Here is an 18,177-nt window from a genome sequence, read left to right on the forward strand (position 1 = left end):
TTTACTGCGTCCCTGAAACATATAGATATACGATATGATACGAAAGAAGGGACGGCATGAATTGGGAAACTCAGTGCATTTGCACGATCAAATGCACGAGTAGAGCTTCTCACCGCGGCCCCGGAAGGAACCCGTTGTTCCATGTATACAGGACATGTACCCCCATTGCCCCGTCAATCGCCTTGGGGTTACAAGTTAGATGTCATTGGAAGGGGGGTCGACTGTTGCTTTGTCATTCCTGAGATTACCTTTCTCGATAATTGCTTCCTGATACAAGAACTCCTTGCTACCCGCAAGCATCACCCACTTGAGATATTGGGGCACACGGGCAGCTGCGAGGTCGTTGTATTGAGATGCGTAACAGCGTGTGGATAAAACAGCCAAAGAAAATACCTAGATATTGAACGCATTCACAATATGCCTAGAAACCGAAAATGCTGCCAATAGCCGACGAAACAACACCCAACACGGGGGACGCGAACGGACCGAGGAGTATACCAGCAACCACAGATTCGGGCGAACCTTGGCTAAACGGCGGAGGAGGCGGAGGAGGAGCCAACGCAAGCTTGTGCTCCCTGTCGATGTTGGATTCCACGGCACCGTGTGCATCCGTCACGACGTTCATGAAATCGCTGGCGTCCCCAACGCCACCATTTCCTGTGTGAGAAAAGGAGACAGTTAGCGATCCCGTTCGGTCTAGATGCAACAACAACAGACCAAGTCCCACAAGAACATAGTGTCTTGAGTAAAGAACAGAACTGTAAAAGCCAGTCCTGGAAGAAAAGAAAAGAAAGGAAAAAAGAAAAGAAAAAAGAAAGCAGCCCACTTACCAACCGGATCCAACCGCCAACACAAATCATGCAAATTATACGTCCTCTCCACCACCCCCTCCCCCTCCCCATCAATCGGCCGAATCCTCAACGACTGCACCACCCCTTCCTGCGTCAACGCGGTACTCATAACCAGCCCAACCCCTTGCTCCTCCGGGTTCTCAAAGCGCGGGTACGGCACCTTGAGGCAGAGGGTGTCGTGGGCGGCCCAGCTCGGCGGGCCGCCGGTAGCTGCGCCGGCCGTAGACGTCGCCGAAGAAGTCGCGGAAGCCGCTGGCTTGGTCGGCGAAGGACCACGTCAGGCGGACGAGGTCGCCGTGGCGGTGGGGGTCGCGCTTGGAGGATGGGGAAGAGGTGGGGGTGGTGGTGGTGTCGACGGCTTGGATCCGCCAGTAGCTGGGCTCGTCGGTGGAAGTGATGGCCGGCTGGAAGACCCCTTGCGCGTTGCGGTAGACTGTGAGGCCTAGCTCGGGCGGGGAGGTGGATGGGGGGGATGAGCTGACGGGGGCGCAGGATTTGATGGACACTAGGCAGTCGGGGCCGAGCTGGGAGGGGGGACGGATCAGTCTTTCTTTTTCTTTTCTTTTTCCTTCCCTTTTTGCGGCTTGGGAGAGGGTGAGGGGCGTACAGCGTAGCCTTGGGCTACCTCCAGCCTCCAGACGGTCTGCAGCAGCCTTGGGTCTTGCGAAGTTCCTGATATCATGGATCGTTAGAAAATGAACTGGTGGTCCAGAAAAAGAAAAAGAAAAACCGAGTCGAAGGCTTACCTATTTCTTTCCCGCCTGGAAACACGAGGACAGGTGCTTGGGTGCTATCCAGCGTAAAAAGTTCCGTGTGAGCATGCCTTTCCCTTCTACATGTAATAATAATGGGCAAACGAGGGAGTACTCACCAGTGGGGGAAGAATAGGGCTTCGTTCTCAATGGTCTTGACCTGGCGGGTAGTGACGGTGATATCGCCAGTCACGCCCCATGGTCCACCAAAGTTGACGTTTCTGCCGATCTCGTGCGGGGCCGAGGTTCGCTCGAGGGATGTGCGAATTGGCTTGGGAGGCTTATCGGGAATATGACCGAGGTACCCCTGCGTCTGGTTCTTGGAAGGGTATGATCAGACCATCTGAGCACAATCCAACGTCGCCTATGTTATGCGGGAAAATAAATACCTTCACACCGGTGATACGCTCCAAGGCAGGACTCTCGGAATGGCTGATGGCCTTGAACCGGATGTGTATCACGCGGGACTCGGGGATGACAACGTATTGACTCAGCTTGGGCACCGCGCTGAAGAACCACGCCTGGACCTGGCCATATCCCGGTATTTGAGAGATGGTCTCCGAGATGGGGTGGAGATCCGACTGTTCGATTACCCGCCAGTTGTTGAAGTCGGCCACGGAACTTGACCACGCTGGTGGGCTGCCATGGGTCATGCGTTAGATGATACATAACTAGCAACACTCTCAGGCTAGGAGACTGCAACGTACTTTGCTGCCAAGATCGAATTTCCACCTGTTGCCTCAAAGGTCATGGCTTCAGATGTGTTGGAAGTTCGTTGGAATGAGTCGGAGGAATCTTGCGTTTCATGAGACGCCTTTACGCTGCCGCCGACTCCAAAGGGCTGAAGTAAGAGTAAAGTCAGTTTACTGTATGGTTATCCATGTAGCCACTTGCCGTGGAGACTGACCGTGGAGACGGCGACGCCAACAGAAGCCTTAAAAGATTCCTTCTCCTTGGATTGTTGGGTTTGTTCGTTACCCGTAACAATCTTGGTTGTCTGCAGACAACCGCCGAGAGTGGCAGTATAGCAGAAGAGATGGCCGAAGGTTTGGTAGAGATTCCTGAGCATGTTGATCTTAAAACACGGTTATTAAATGTGTTTCCGGACGCACAGTTTTCGAGACTCACATTCTTGGTTTTCCTGACAGCCTCAAGGGCATCACGCAGCTCCTGCGTGGGCTCCAGGTCCTCTGGTCTCAGGAACACGGACACACGGGGAAACTGGCAGTCCGATCAGCCATAAGCTCTAAACACATGTTCAAAGCTCCCAATGCCCACGACTCACCATGTAGCTTGCAATCATCCGTTTCGAATACGTCTTATTGCTACTGGACTGGCCAGATGACGACTCGCTTGCGACTCCACCTGTGACACCGACAGAGAAACCGGCATAGCCACCGGATCTTGATGCAAAAGTTTGTTAGCCGCAAATATTCTAGAATGTGGTCAATAGTATGTTGAGTTCTTACACAGACGCTTCCACCGAGGTGCTGCTGAAGTGGTTCTTGGCCATAGACTCTTGGAACTCGCTCATCACGGTGGTGACCTCAATTCGCGACCTGTCGTTAACAACGTAGGACGGAACCGCGCCAAGTTTGGCCGGAATAGGCGCGTTGACGTCTTCGGCGGTGAGTGGCTTGGCAATCTTGGGTTGGGCTTCCAGAGTCTTATCGTGAACGGCTTCCTCAAACTCGTCGGAGGCTTCCGTGTCGGCGTAGGTATCCCCGGAGGCAGAGCCCTCGGAAGCGTCGTCTACCTCGATTGCTGCTTTGGGGGGGCTTGTGGGTTCCGGGGTTTCCTCAATTCTGGGAGCCACTGGAGGCTGGATAGGGGCCTTGTTTCGAAGACGGAAAGCTGGTGTGCTGGCTCGAACCATGCGGTTGGTCTTCTTATCAATCCTCCAGCCGTAGAGAAGGGCACAGTTGCGCAGGACAGCATCCCAGTCAGCTTCGTCCATCTGGCTGGTGTACTTAAGTGGCGTCGCCTCACGGGCAGCAAATTGCGAAGCATCCAACTCCTCGGTCACCTTGAACCCAGTCGTATCGGCATGCATCTCCTCGGCCGAGTGATCCTGTGTACGCTGTTGAGCATGGCATATTATCGAAAGGAACTGGGCGATTAGTTAGGTAGTGGAGAGGGCTCACCTTGAAGCTCAGATCGGGCTTCATCTGCTCCATTGCTGCCAGCACCTCGGCTGATGCTCCATGAAACTTGGATCCGCCTCCCGCTGCAACCTTTGCGTCGGTCTTGCGATAACGAACGACTACAGATGGTGTGCCATCCGACTCCCCGACGGGCTCATTCTACAGAGTCTCTGTCAGATCCCGTGATTCATGCATGCACCGTCCTTGAGTTCTGAGACCAGACACTGAACTTACATCGAGGTCAAGGTACTCGCGGAGGGAAAGCTCATCCGTCGCAAGAGACCCGTCCAAGGAGCAGAAGCAGTGCATCTGGGGGTTGGGCGACCTGTTTCACTCAAAGCCAAGGTCAGACCAAAAGGAAAAACCGCTGATAGCAGCAGGAATAGCAGAACTTCCGTACATCTTGCCGATCAATCTCCGCAGCTGGCCCATTGGCATGTGCGACGGATCCTGGCCTTTGAACGCAGAGGAGTGCAAGGCTCCCATATTGAGTGCATTGCTGGGGGTGTCTCCCATTTGAATAAACTTGAGCTGGAAGGGAGGTTTGAGCAGCACAGAGAGCTGACTGGCAGCGGCTTCCTGGCTGGCAGCAACATAGACACGTAGCATTCCATCCTTCTGGGGGTTAGAATCTTAACGGCCGGGGACCGGAAAGCAGATAGGTCAACTCACATCTGACCTCCCGGATGTGTGCAGGAGTTTAGAATAAGCGTCGAGAGAGATGTTTTCGGGCACAGCTGCGCAGTCATCGGAGCAGAACTTGAAGGTTTGTGTTCTATTGGGGGATTTTCCGGTCAGCATCACAGCAATCCAAGTACAATACTTTCTCCACTCATCGTAATGGGAATAAGGCAGACTTTTTCAGGACCGTCTGGAGCTTTGTTCGAACATGCTGCAGTGTGGTCTCAGTGCGGAAGCTTTTTTCGTCCTTCCTGGTCCCTTATTGTCAGCACCTGCTCCAGCCAAGATAAGTACGGTGTGGATATATGCGCATACGAGGCAAACTGTAAGGTGCTGATGGGCATCTCCGAGATTTGGACATCATCCTCGTCGGTGCCGCCAGGACCAGCGACTAGGCTGAGGACCTTGACGAAGACGCTACCTCCCGCAGTGCCTCCTTGGCCAGATCGCTGTTCCGTAGCCATGTTGGTCGCGGGCTTTACACTTTCCCGGTCTGACTGTTTGGCCACTGGCTTTTGGGCCGGTGGTGTTTGGGCTTCCACGCGGCGGAGAGCAGGCATGATGGGATGCGGGCAACAAGAGTCGGGAGGGCAAAAATAAGAAGTGACTTGGATTGAAGACAGCGGATAGAAGCCAGAAAACTTCAGAGAACCGGGGGATCACAGTTTAGTCACCTTGGTAGCACACTCTGCCAACCAAGCGTCGAGTCGGGGGCTCGAGGCTCATCACATTGCTTTGACAAAATAAAAACCTTTTTCGGCACCTCGGTGTTAATCTCAGCTTTCTGGACTGCCGTAAACGGTAAACCGTCCAGGCGTCTCAGCCTGCATGTATCTGCAGGTACGATACAGCGCGTTGCATTGCATGGCGTCAACTCAATCTGGCCTCGTGCGCGGGCTTCTAATTATTGATCCCACGCTGTAGGTCCAAACTATTGGGGCCAGCCCACCGTGTTCTCTCATACTGTGTGGCGGGGGAGAGTCTAGAACGAAATGAACGTGCTAGCGTCGAGCTGAATGGCAAAATAGGTATGGGGCCACCGCCATCTCGCCTTGCCGACACTATTGATGTAGACGGCGGCGCGGCCCGGGGATAGCATTGGTTCAGCTCTCCCCTTTTATTCGCGTGCGCTTCGTAGTGATGGCGAAGAACTGAACGGTCTGGACAAGTGGGATGATGGATCCGCCCAATGGAAAAAGGGCAACATTGATATCGCCAAAGTGCCAGACTTTCACTTCTTCGCCCACCCACCTATTCGTCTGCGATTACCTCGCCTTCAACTTCGACTCCTTGAGAGCAAACTGGTTGTTATCTGGTAGAGACTCTTACTGCCCTAATCCCGAGTCAAGATGGTCGCCCTTCTCATTGCCCCTTACAATGACGCCATGACATTGGGTCAGGGGTACAATTCGTTCCTCCAGGTCCCATGCATCGATGGAGCGGTTGAGATCCCCGAAAACTCGCTGAAGACGCAGGCTGTGCGTGCGGGCGGCGCGGGCAATGTCTCGCAGGTTGTGTCCTACTCGTCGAGGTTCGTCGAGAAAATCTCGGATGTCGTCCGCAGCATGAATATCTCTGCCGCCTCGAGCATCAAATCCGGAACCATCGAGGCTTCCGGAAACTCGCTGAGCGTTGATGAGGCCAAGTTTGCGGCAAGCGACTTGAACGCCGTTGTTTCTGTCAAGGTCATCAACCGTATGTCTGGCCTGTGCCATCCTCACATCTCCTCCCACTAACGAGTACATCACGCTCGCAGAAACGACATCCATGATCAAGCAACCTAAGTTGTAAGTCCCGGATGAGCTGGAGAGTGGCTAGAGATTTTGTCGCTGACTGTAATATAGCAAGCCGATGAACAACGTCAAGATGACGAGCGAGAAGTTCTTCGACTACTACGGCGATTGCTATATCTCAGATATGTTTCCCTCTCCCTCTTCGGCCCCGGAGTCCGTTCTCCTCAACCAAACTAACAGTAGTGCACGCTTCATGGAAGGTGGCGACTTGCATGGAATTGTTTCTATCAAGGTTCTTGATGCCTCGAAGAAGACCCAGGTGGAAGCAGCGTATGTCCCTACTTCCCCTTTCTTTTAACCGATAATCGTTCTTTCCATGTCACAGCACCATTCTAGCAACCGATCTAATTCTCCAATCATAGTCTGAAGGGAGCAATGAATGGTTCCACCAATAACGAGTTCACTTTGAGTGAGGGCTCAAGCATGACCGACCTGAACGCTAGCCTGAGTGAAACCGAGACGACAGTCACCGTTAGCTGGTCTGGAGGCGGCCAGATTAAGCCAGGTGGGTGGTTATACTTCACTACCAAGCACCAATTATCCGCTGCCCTGCATTGGTTATGCTAACACTCTGCGTATTATGAACAGACAACGAGGAGTGGAATCTCGAGTCGCTGGTGAAAGCAGCGTCTGGCTTTCCGACCCGGGTTGCCTCCTGTCCGCAGCGGACGTGGGCTATCCTGACAAAGTACGACAACAACCGCAGCTTTCTCGAGTGGGCTGATCGGTACGACATTAGGGTACCTCAGTTTGAGAAAGCGACGCAGATTGCTTCCGACTTCCTCGATGATTTCATGGAGTACAAGAACAACCTTGTTCGGCTCCAGGCCGTCATGGCCAGCCCCAGGTCTTTCATGAAGAGCCCGTACAAGAACCCGGTTGGTCTGGGGGTTGAGGCACTCGTTGCAGAACGGAAGTCACTCAAGGCGGCGATGGCGCGCATTACCAGGGTTATTGACCAACTGTACGTGTCTCCGACTGAATGGAACAGCCCAGCCGGGATTGCGAGAACAAGAGGCAGAACAAGCTGACCATCGTCTCACAACCACCGCAGGAACAACGACCCCACATACACGCCGACGGTCGACATCGAATCTCCCGAAGTCTGGGCCGCCCGGCTCCCGATACGCAAGGACTCAGAGTTCGGGTCGAGCCTGTCGTCCTCGAACGACAACAACGCCGCCGCTCTCCTCGCCGGCTTCTCCTTCGTCAACGACGTGATCGCCCCCGTCAAGCCCAGCCCTGTGGAGACGGTGGCACCGCCGGCGCCGACCACAGACGCCCTCAATTCCGCCATGGATCAGCTCGACCACGTAGTCACCGACAAGGCCGAGGATGTCGCGACGAAAGCCCCCCCGCCGCCACCTGCTGCACCCTCCGCGGCGCCCATCTGCGCGGACGGCATCGTCCCGCACCTCTCAGCCGCAGAACAGGCATTCGTAAACCTGGAAGCCAACAAGCAGCGGTACGCATCCTTCCGGTTCGACCGGGCGACGGGCCACGACGGCGGCGGGGCGTTCAACGACGCGGTCACGCTGATGGAGCGGTCGGGCGAGGCGCTCTGGCCCAAGACCATCGAGATCCAGATGGTGCAGTGGAGCACGCAGCGCATCGTGCGGCGCGTCGAGGTCGACTACTACCAGCTGCAGACGGAGCACGGGTCGGTTGGGACCGTTGCGGATAGTTTGACTATTTACCTGGCGCCGGAGGAGCGGATTAACCGGATGCGGTTGGGCAGGGGGGATGAGATTTGGGATGTGGAGGGCGTGGCGTACGTCGAGGTCTGGACGACGGCGGGGCAGAACCTGAGGATTGGAGACCCGACGGGCAGGGAGGTCATTGATTACTACCCGTATGACGGCTGTGTCGGGCTCAAGGCGTTTTGGGGCTGCCAGGGAGATGTCATTGATAAGTTGGCGCCGATCTGGGGCAAGTAATTAACCGTTTGAGAGGCGAGGAGGGATATTACTTCACAAGGTATGGTCGGTTCGCTGGTTGTTTGTACAGGCCGACTCTAATAAGTCAATATGGAGCTTATATCATTGCTTGAAACCTCGAGCACTTCATCCGGGTTTCCCAATGTGAGATTAGTTCTGGCGTTGTCTCGGGCACTTCTAGCTTCGAGGCCATAGTGAAAAGAAAGAGAACAAAAGAAAACAAAAGAAATTAGACGTGATAGGAGGTGTTGGTTGGAGCGGCGATCCACGTTTCTCTCTAGGAATCGACCTTTTGGAGAATTGCACTACCAAACTCAGAGAGAGCTCAAACGCCTAAGCAAACTAAGGCAAGGTACAGAGAGGCACCTGAGCACGCCTACCTACCCGTGCTTCCCAGACGGGTATGAACTGGATCGTGCAAGAAAATTCCCGCAGAATGACCCCGAAAAGCGACTGGGGAATAGGCCGTCGCGCGATTATGCCCGTGTGGCTTCCGGTTGGTTTATCGCCGGTGGCGAATGGGCACGCCGGTATGCAAGGGGCGCTGAGTCTCGCGCCGGATCCGAGTTGGGCATTCTGGGCTTCAATATTACGAGTTTTTGGTAGGATTGGACCGATAGTACCGAGTGATTTACAGCTGAAAGAAAAGAGCTAGTTACTTGTTTTGGTGCCCGCTCGAATGGAGAACAGGGACCCCGGCCTCAATAGCCTTGCAAATAGTTCAGGGGGCCAATTAAACGTCTCTGTCCGTACTAGAGGCCCAGACCACTCACTAGCTGGCAAAGCTGAAACCGCTCTCCGGAGCGTTTCCCCCGCGTTGGGAACCAGTGCACACAGTGCGCGCAGTTTTGGCCATCCACTCCTACTCCTATGGTCGGCCAGAACGCAATAGCCAGGTAATGATTTAGGATACACGCGCGTAGCGCGATGAGGGTGGCCCAAAGATGTTTGTCGGTTGCAAGAGGGGGCAGGGGGAGGACCTCATCCTGTTCGGTACCACGTAGCGACCCCGTCTACGGGGCAGAAGAAATGAATTGTCTTGTCTGTTGACTGCATGAAATAGGCAACGAGAGAAGTAGAGTCTCGGGATAACTGCCTTCCCAACAAGAACGAAGACAATCCGTTCTGAGCACGCATGCCCAGACTACGAAGTTGCCCATACCTCCATCCCCTCCATCCACCCCCATTCACCTCCACCTTCACTCACCTCCAAGTTTTGCGGCTCTTGCCTCAACGTAACCGAGAGAGCACACCTGCCCACCAGCCCTGTTCGCTGTCATGTCGAAGCGGTCGAAGCAGCCGAAGCAGAGCCAAGTTGCTCACCCAAGTGGTGGCTCTGCAGTCTCCAGCAGCCCGAGCAGAACAATGAACACCAGCGCAAATTGGACAGTCGACAATTGGCAAATCCCCGTTCCGGTGGGGGACTGTTCCGTCCACCTGCTCGTGGACGGCAACAAGGTCGTCATCCACGCCTTCATCATGGATGGAGGTAAATCCTCTGACGGACTGACCCCCGAGGAACAAATCCTGCGTGCACTTACTGCAATTGATAATGCTCGCAAGGACTGGACTTGGAAATTCGATGCATGGGTCGTGACACACTGGGACCACGACCATTATGCCGGCATCCAGGCGTTGTGGATTAACAACCCCGATGTCACCCGAAACAACGTCAAACTCCAGTTTAGGGACGCGTACTTCAAGGACAAGAATCCGTTGCTTTACTGCGGTGGCCCAAAGCCGGCCGGCATCGACATTCCCGACTTCCGTATCAAGGAACCAGATCAGCAAGAGCCGGGAAAATCGACGGTGACAAAGAACGTGCTCCTCGGTCTCGATATTTTCACCGGAAAACACATGTTCAATGCCAAAGGGGAGGTCCCCCAAACAGCACCTGCCCAGCCAGACCAGCCATGCTTCTGCATCGTCGGCGCGAATGGCGTGGTGGCGGGACAACCGGACACCGTCTACAAGAAAGAGGACCACATAAGCAAAAATGAGATGTCCATCTTGGCCGTTGTCTATTGGCCTGGCAAAGGGAACGGCAAGGTGTCGTACTTCACTGGTGGGGACGGGAATCCAAGAGCCGAAACCCAAGGTCTCGTGCCGTTTCTGACAAACAACCGGAACCGGTCGAGCCAGCTTCCACGGGGTTCTGCCAACATGGTCAAGCTGGACCATCACGGCTCTTCCAACGAGAATGTGAACTGTCCCGACCTAACCAAGACGCTGCTGGAGCTCCTGAAGCCTGTCAACATCCTCGTCACGCCAGGGAACCAATACGGCCATCCAAGTAGGTTCTCAGCCACTCTTTGGTGAATTTTCAATGCAAGTGGATACAAGAGAGCTGACAAGACATATACGGCGACAGCCTGGGATGTTCTGTACTATATCTTCGATTATTTCAAGAGACTGCGGAACGGTGCTGTCAATGGGCCAGGCAAGCTCTACACTACCCGGTCGCCATATTGGCTGAACACGCAATTCGGATCGGGCGTCAATGTCGGTCACTATCGCTTGCTGGGTCAGCTGTTTGAGATGCATCAAGCGCTTGGAGACGGAGGCGAAGACGAAGAAGCGTTGCATGCTGACAACACTCTCCTCCGGACGTTTGCCGAACAGCAGCGCGTGATGAAGCAGACTGTGAAGGAGTACCAAAAGGAAGCAAAGGGATTCAAGGCAGATCTGCCAATATACGTACCCAAGAAGCCAGTCAGAAAGCAGAAGTCTGTGGGAATCGGGGCCACGAAGAAGAAGAAGAAGGCCGACGAGAAACCGTACTGGTATGTGGCGAGCGAGGTTGCGGCGTATTACGCCAAGGTGGTGAGTCCTAACCCCCACCCCCACCCCCTTTTTTTTTTTTTTTTTTTGTTTTCTTACGAATTGAGAGCATGGTGCACACGCCGATAAAATTCATCTCGCTGACCATCCCCGATATTCAGCAAGCCGAACTTGCTGCCGCGTATGAAACGTGCGAGAACAAGGAAGAGCCAGAGTCAGGCAAGTTCCTGAACGCTCTGCTCGCCATGAGGAACTTTCCAAGACCTGATACGCGAGATCTTGCGCGACTTGTGGGCCCAAGATGAGCGACCAAGAAATCATCGTTGCCGGGCAACCCCCTACTGGCTGATACGTTTCACCTTCGATAATGGAGGCGACAACACGGTCGTGCTTGCGTATGACGACGACGGTGCCGACAACAAACCCCTGGATTACCTCACGCCCGCGGAGTACGCCGACCCTGCGAAACTGGCTAACATTCAAGACGTAAACACCAAGAGGTTTGTGAGGCAGAATATCAACAGAGCGTGCCTTGGTCTGTCACCTCTCAACTTCAAGGACAACCTCGCTGTTTTCGGGGGCGACGAGCAGCTGGGCGCCATGGGAATCAATACCCAACGGACCTTCAACCTCGCAGCCCGCCCGCGAAAGCAAAGCGCAGACCTCCTAGGAGGGTTTACGGACCGCTTCGGTGGCCATGAGCAAACTACACCTCAGCCTCAGGAGACATCCCCCATCAGCTTCTTCTCCCCCCCAACCCCAACAGAATCCAAGGCCATCGCCGAGGAGACCGCGCCCGCCGCGCACCCCACCTCCTCCGACGACCTCTCCGACCTCGGCGCCCTTCGCGACCTCGGGTACCACACGATCCCCAACGACGGCGCCAGCCTGCTTTGCGGCATCTTCGCGCTGCACGACAGCATCACGCACCAGATCCCCACCACGGCCATCCCCTCCGGGCGGGCCCCCACCGACGAAGAACTGCACCACGCAGCGCTCTACGGCCCCGCCGCGCAGCTGCTCAACACCATCCTGCCCAACGAGCTGCACACGCGCAACTTCACCGCCGACCACCTGGCCTCCATCCTAGCCCAATGGGGCCGGAACGCGGGCATGACACAGCCGCTGCAGCTGGGGATCATTTTCCAGGACGGGTCGCGCTGGCGCATGCCCGTCGACGTGCCGGACGGGAGTGTCGCGCCGCGGAGGGTGTGGATCGAGCATGAGGGGGATTTGCATGGTGGCGGGGGGCACTATAGTGGGATCGCGCCGGGCGAGCCGGATGGAAATCGGTTGGGGAGGGTGGCGCCGAAGGTGGCGAAGGGGAGGATGGTGCTGAAGGCGGAGCTGAGGAAGCGCGCGCGGGATAATTTGTATTGGCGGGCGAGGATGGCGAGGGGGGAGGAGGACCTTAGTGATCCGGAGAGTATGGGCACCAAGACGAAGAGGTTGGAGGGGGAGAAGAAGAGGATGCAGGAGAGGGAGCAGGCGAGTGAGGCGGCTAAGCAAAGGTTCAAAGGCTGGACGGTTGAGAAGCTGAAAGCGGAGCTCAAAGCGAGACAGGTAAAGGGCTATAGTAAGCTTCTCAAAGGGGAGCTTCTCGATCTCTTGATCAAACATGAGATGAAGAAACAAGCGCTGGGCAATCCTGTAACGGCAGATGACTCGGAAGAGGAAGCCCGTTCGTCAGGAGCCGGTTCGGAAGAGGAAGAGCTCGCTTCGGGCGATCTCGAGTCGGACGATGAGGATGAAGATGATGACGAGGGCTGGTTTGCTGATAACCTTTATCGAGGCGGAATCGAGACAGCGGAGCTTCTCAGACGCTTGGATAGCTTTCAGTTCCTGAAGCAGCAGAAGAAGAAGGAGCAGAAGAAGAAGGAGCAGAAGAGGAAGGAACAACAAGGAACAACACCCGTGAGTAAAAAGTCAGATACGCTACTGCAGAAGCGGGCTGCCTCGGGGCAACTGAAGGATTTGAAGAGGTGGAGAGGAGGAGAGAAGAAGAAGCTGAAGGGTGAGAACGAGTTCGATCGGGGGCCGAAAGGACGATCGAAGAGTCCAGAAAAGATAGAGGAAGAAGACTTACCCTAGGTATCACGAAAGAGAATGTACCTAGGCATAATAGGTTCTTTTGGACTTTAGGTTTTCAGGAGATGTATCCAGCAAGTAGCTACTTATGTTCCACCCATGTTCCACCTTGCGCCCTATTACACCCAACAAAACCGTAAGATCTCCGAACTACCAGTACCGGTCATAAGTCCGCGGGATATTGTTGATCATGGCGGTGGCACAGTCGTCGGCATTCCGAGCCTCGTCTTCCCGGATCAAATCTAAACAAGTATCCCACCAGTCAGCATTAATTCGAAGCCGTTCCCTCCACAGCCAAAAAGACAGGCAAGTCACACTATCTCTCCCCCTCTCCGCAGCAAGACTCACCATTGATATGATCCAGCGCCACGAGATAGAACAGCTGCTCCAACCTGTAGCAGGGCAAGTCCGTCTCGCCGATGCTCATCGTGACGCACTCGCGCATGGCATACAGCGCGCGACAATCTCTTGCACGGCTGACCACGTTTGCCACGCGCAACTTCATTCTGCGCAAGAGAGCTCGCTCGTCGGTTGTGTTGTTGTGCAGGTCCATTCCTGTGGGGGTGGAGGAAAGGAAATCGTGAGCTGTGGGGTTGCTTTGCCTTTCGCCTGCAGCAGCTTGAGAAAGAGGGGGCTTACCGGTCTCGTAGTCGAGCTCGACAAGGCGGGCCCGGCGTGGCCGCGGAGCCGGGGGAGCCGGGGGAGAAGCCGTCGCTCGGGTTGTACATGGGGCTGGAGTCGGCGGTCTGGTGATCGTTACAGCGGTGGTGGTCGTCGGAACCACAGTCGGAGTTGCGGCAGGCCTAGCGGCAGCAGGATCTAGGCGCCGTGTTAGTGGTGGATGTAATCTGTAAGTAAGGTACCTTAGTTACCTATGGTTGGAACATGGAACTCATCATGCGAGTTGGTGTTGGTGGTTGACATTGTCAAGTAACGAGTCGGGTAGAGTCAGCAGTTTGGTTACTGCAATGCGTATTGAGTTATTATATAGTCGATAGATTGTTTAACTACTGGGTATAATTGGTCCCTATCATAGTGATGCATCGGTAAGGTAGGTAGACGAACAATACCCGGTGGGTAACAAGAGGAGTCGGGTTGCAAAAGCTGGGTGCAAAGGTTGTCGGGTGGCAAGTTACAGAACAGGAAGAAGAGCAAATGGCCAATCCTCAGAAAACTACCTGTCGAATTTACAGGTAAAGGCTTGTGGGAAAACGTGAACGGGCATGTGCTTTTGCAGCCTGGCTGAACACATGCACCTGGTGACGGAAGATCTGATGGAAGGGAAAGCGATAGCCCTCTGCCAACTACAGCGAGAACGGTGCAATTAAATAAAAACAAAAGTCAAACTACCTAGTTACCTTAGGTAAGGTACCTTAGTTAGAGTGGCGTTGATGGAGGCGCGGGGCACTGTTCTGTTAACTAGTTAGATGCATATTTAGCAATTAGTTAGTTAACTAGTTAACTAACTAACTACATGCATTTGGAGTTACGTAATCCGCGCGGACCCGCGCACCTAGTGGGAGCCTCGCGTGCAGCCTGCAGTGGAATTACTTCCACGGCAGCCATCGCGACACTTCCTTTGAATATATTAGCCTTTTCCACCCAATTTTGTTGTTCTCCCCTATTTCAGATACTTACGTATCAAAAGAGATAGTAATCGGGAAACAAGCGCCCTCTTACCTCGCTACCCAAGTACCTAGGTACCTTATGGTTGCCGTTTCTTGGAATTACCGAATGAGCTGAGAGAGTGGCCTTTGCTGGCCCTCTCTTTCGGATATGTCTGACACCAGAAATATAAAAGGTAATGTCGCCCAGGATCTTCGGAACTGCAAAATCCAATCTTTCCGCCCCTCACTTCTTTGATTTTGCTTTTCCCCAACATGCTTAAACACCATGTGCTGTAAGATCTCAACCAGCCGTTCTCTCGCTTCTACGGATCGTGACCATGGTTGTTGTAGATGCATCTGTTGGATTCGCCACATGGAATCTTCTGGTGGATACCAGCAACTGATCTCTCAGGGGGGCTTAATGCTAACACTTTGCCCATCGCCACTGTGGCATGCTGTGGCAAACCATAGCATGAAGTATATATAGCCCGATTTCTCTTCCTCGGATCAGGAGAAAAGAAACAATCAATCAATTCTTTCTCCCCATCTTTCGATCTGAGTGTCGTTTCCAACAGCATCAGTATATCACTATCATCCTGTTGGTATTACCCCTTTCCAAAGAAACCTGGGTGGAATATCTTTCATTTTTTTTTTTTTTTTTTTTTTTTTTTTTTTTTGTTTAAGAAAAAAGAACAACGCAAGAATTCTAAAGAGTTTTGTTTCAGGAACAACACAGTGGGTGTGGGCAAAAATGACTCGGATACCGGGAGTCGAACCCGGGGCTGTTGAGAGAGCAGTCACTCCTGGGGAGTGAGAGTCAACGATGTTACCGCTACACCATACCCGATTGAGACGAGTGTGGTTCCGACCAACTGTTGGATTGCTGCAGCGGGGTTGGAGGCTGTATTGCCACAGGAGTGACCGTGCCCGCTGCGCGCGGGCACGCCAAAGGAAGCCTGGAGGAACTTGCCGGCTGTAGGTAGGCCCCATAGCGGAGTCAACGATGTAATTGTCTTTTTTTTTTTTTGGTTTTCCATTTCATGATGGTTATTGACGAATGCTGGGAAAGTAAGGAAACGTGGTTTCTTCAGTCAGACTAGCGTCTAATCGTACAGTCGCGCCCTCTTTTTTCCCGCTGTAGACCTCTTGCTTCTGATTGGCTCGGGAGAGGGTTATCGCCCGTTTGGCGGGATCCCAATGGTCCTGTTCTTCGGGGACTTCTTCCAGTTCGACCCCGTCCTGCAGACCAGCCTCCTCTTGCCGGCGCTCAAGGACCGTGGCGGATAGAGACCGGAAAGCTTGGCGAAGCATCTCGCAGCGCACAGGCTGTTCCTCCAGTTCATAACCGTTGTCATCCTCCAGGAGCAGGTCCGCGCGGATGGTTGCCCAAGGCTTCGGGGCTTCCTCGGGCGCCTGCGCAACGGCGAGCAGACCGAGCTGGACTTCCAGCGGCTCAGTCAACGCCTTTATACACCGTAGTGCAAGGCGTCCTTCGTAGACGGTCTGAGCGCCATCACGCCCCTGAACCAAGACCGGTGGGACCTGAACATGGCAACCGTCGTCCAGTGGGCCCGTGCCTGCGGCAAACACATCTCCATCTTTGTAGCCAAGCATGACACTAAATCGGCGAAGCGGCTGCGCGTCGAAGAGCTGGGCGACGTGCTCCGCCGCGGAGACGACTCGCAGCTGCCAACCCCGGGCCTGTTCTTCTACGCGCGGGGGATGCCGGTCGTGGTGACTCGGAACCAGTTTATTAGGCTGAAGGTCGTCAACGGGACACCTTTCAAGGCCGTCGACATCTTCCCTGATCCCGCCGCCGGCACCATCGCCTTCGCCAGCGATGTGACTCTTCATCTTGGACCGCCGGTGGCCGTCCTCCCTCAGTCAGACGATAGCGCGGGCCTCGCCATCCCCGGGCTCCCCAATGGCACGATCCTGATCAAGAGCAAGACGGTCGCCATCCCGAGCCAAATGCGGGGCAAAGAAGGCAGATGGAGGGGCAAGCCGGGTTTCAGGTGGGTCACCCACAGAACGGGGCCTCTCTGCACACCGGCCTTCGCTATGACAGATCAGAAGAGCCAAGGCAAGCAGTTCTCCAACGTGCTCGTCAACCTCAAAGGCGTCCACTCGAGTGGCACGGCGACTCGACCCAGCTTCATGAGCTTGTACGTGCAGCTGTCGAGGGCGCAGAGTTGGGACGGGCTGCATCTGTTTCGGAAACCGGCGCGTGGCGACTTTATCGAGCCCAAGAATGTGCTTGACAAAGACATGAGGGAGGCTATCGTCAAGCTGGAACGACAGGGCGAGGAGACCAGACGGCGGTTCGAGCAAGACCACAGGCACGAGTCGTGGTTCCAAGAATGGGATGCAATGCTTGAATCTGGCCAGGGGCTGAAACCGATGACGTAGAGAACGCGGCGCTCTGGCGAGACCCTGGGGTTTCCGAGCTCAAATCGAAGCACAGCTCTCCACCGTTGCTCTGTTTTGGAGCTCTTTTCCAGCGGAATAAGCTGCTTCAATTAATATTTTCCTTCTCAACTTGTTGCCGTGTTGCCCCGCAATCTGCATCTTTTCGTGGTCGTCGCTGAAGCTGCCGAGGGCTGCTGCGCCATCTCATTGGCTCTTATAAACCGGGGGTAGCCCCACAGCTGATAGGCCGTCGAGGCCCCAACAGACCTTCCGTGCACCACCACTGCCAAGCCCAACTTCGAGACGCTCATCGTTAGAGGCAAGTTCCTCCAGGCAAAGCAACATGGCTGCTTCCACAATCGTTAGGATAATGACAGTAAAACTTAACAGTTTACAGGGAGAAATGGAACGGCTTTTTTTGATGGGGCGTTTGATGGGGCGGAAGTGGTCCGTACTTGGAGCATACCATGGTTTTTCTCGGAAAAGGAACCTTTCGGAAGTACTCGTTCCTCCAGGCATTGTCAAACCCAGCTCAGCTCAAGCACCAGCACCGCATTATCCACAGTTTCTAATGTCTTCCACAATACCAGCCTGCTATAATACTGACCCAATTAACCCCATCATTGCAGTAAACCACAAACCCATCTTTCGTCTTGCCAATGATGGTCGTGGGACCGATAGGAAATCCTCGAACTTGCCATCCAATCACAAAAGGTGGCAGGACCGCTGATATACAATGTATGACGCTGACTACCACACTTTCCGCCTGTCGTGGCTTCGCATTCCCAAAAAGGATGTCGAACCCGTGGTGCTGACGAAGCACACTGCGCTAGAACAAAACCTACCCACGATTGCGAACAATGATTCCATCGTGATCGACACAGGTGGCGATGGCGGAAGGGTCCGACATAATCCACGTGGGGATGGATGCGGCGAGGGCCAGATGGACTTAGTGAGATATAAAAACCATATGTTAGGCACCTCGACCCGTCTCAGCAAATTATATCCGCTAACGCCCTCCACAGCCACCAAACAAACACAACTCTAAGCCCCTTACTAGCGACACAACTTCACTACCAACCCCCTCCACAAACAAACGAAAAAAATGCCCCCCGACACGCCATCCCTCACCCT

The 18,177-nt window shown here is 54.3% G+C and overlaps 5 protein-coding genes and 1 non-coding gene across 6 annotated transcripts; 3 read left to right on the plus strand and 3 right to left on the minus strand.

The window, feature by feature from the left end:
- Positions 1-421: 421 nt before the first annotated feature.
- CHGG_09313 (uncharacterized protein) lies at positions 422-4,988 on the minus strand (the record flags this gene model as incomplete). The annotated part of the gene is made up of 12 exons (XM_001227239.1): positions 422-657; positions 1,012-1,523; positions 1,723-1,922; positions 1,993-2,242; positions 2,311-2,444; positions 2,511-2,678; positions 2,732-2,824; positions 2,889-3,006; positions 3,073-3,564; positions 4,100-4,330; positions 4,427-4,522; positions 4,744-4,988. 12 exons carry the CDS (start codon positions 4,986-4,988, stop codon positions 422-424), a joined length of 2,775 nt encoding a protein of 924 aa, XP_001227240.1.
- Positions 4,989-5,777: 789 nt separating this feature from the next.
- CHGG_09314 (uncharacterized protein) lies at positions 5,778-8,158 on the plus strand (the record flags this gene model as incomplete). The annotated part of the gene is made up of 6 exons (XM_001227240.1): positions 5,778-6,123; positions 6,185-6,215; positions 6,273-6,491; positions 6,584-6,726; positions 6,810-7,185; positions 7,276-8,158. The coding sequence occupies 6 exons, from the start codon at positions 5,778-5,780 to the stop codon at positions 8,156-8,158; spliced, it is 1,998 nt and encodes a 665-aa protein (XP_001227241.1).
- A 1,278-nt stretch (positions 8,159-9,436) lies between these two features.
- Positions 9,437-13,030, plus strand: CHGG_09315 (uncharacterized protein; the record flags this gene model as incomplete). Its single annotated transcript, XM_001227241.1, has 3 exons — positions 9,437-10,451; positions 10,530-10,981; positions 11,246-13,030. The coding sequence occupies 3 exons, from the start codon at positions 9,437-9,439 to the stop codon at positions 13,028-13,030; spliced, it is 3,252 nt and encodes a 1,083-aa protein (XP_001227242.1).
- A 147-nt stretch (positions 13,031-13,177) lies between these two features.
- On the minus strand, positions 13,178-13,951 carry CHGG_09316 (uncharacterized protein; the record flags this gene model as incomplete). The annotated part of the gene is made up of 4 exons (XM_001227242.1): positions 13,178-13,269; positions 13,376-13,582; positions 13,667-13,846; positions 13,900-13,951. The coding sequence occupies 4 exons, from the start codon at positions 13,949-13,951 to the stop codon at positions 13,178-13,180; spliced, it is 531 nt and encodes a 176-aa protein (XP_001227243.1).
- A 1,438-nt stretch (positions 13,952-15,389) lies between these two features.
- On the minus strand, positions 15,390-15,481 carry CHGG_11405. Its single transcript has one exon. It is a non-coding gene; the product is annotated as a tRNA-Glu (tRNA).
- Positions 15,482-16,182: 701 nt separating this feature from the next.
- Positions 16,183-17,043, plus strand: CHGG_09317 (uncharacterized protein; the record flags this gene model as incomplete). Its single annotated transcript, XM_001227243.1, has 1 exon — positions 16,183-17,043. The coding sequence occupies one exon, from the start codon at positions 16,183-16,185 to the stop codon at positions 17,041-17,043; it is 861 nt and encodes a 286-aa protein (XP_001227244.1).
- Positions 17,044-18,177: the final 1,134 nt, after the last annotated feature.

This window comes from Chaetomium globosum, genomic scaffold, assembly GCF_000143365.1.
Source record: "Chaetomium globosum CBS 148.51 scaffold_6 genomic scaffold, whole genome shotgun sequence".
Lineage (NCBI taxonomy): Eukaryota > Fungi > Ascomycota > Sordariomycetes > Sordariales > Chaetomiaceae > Chaetomium > Chaetomium globosum.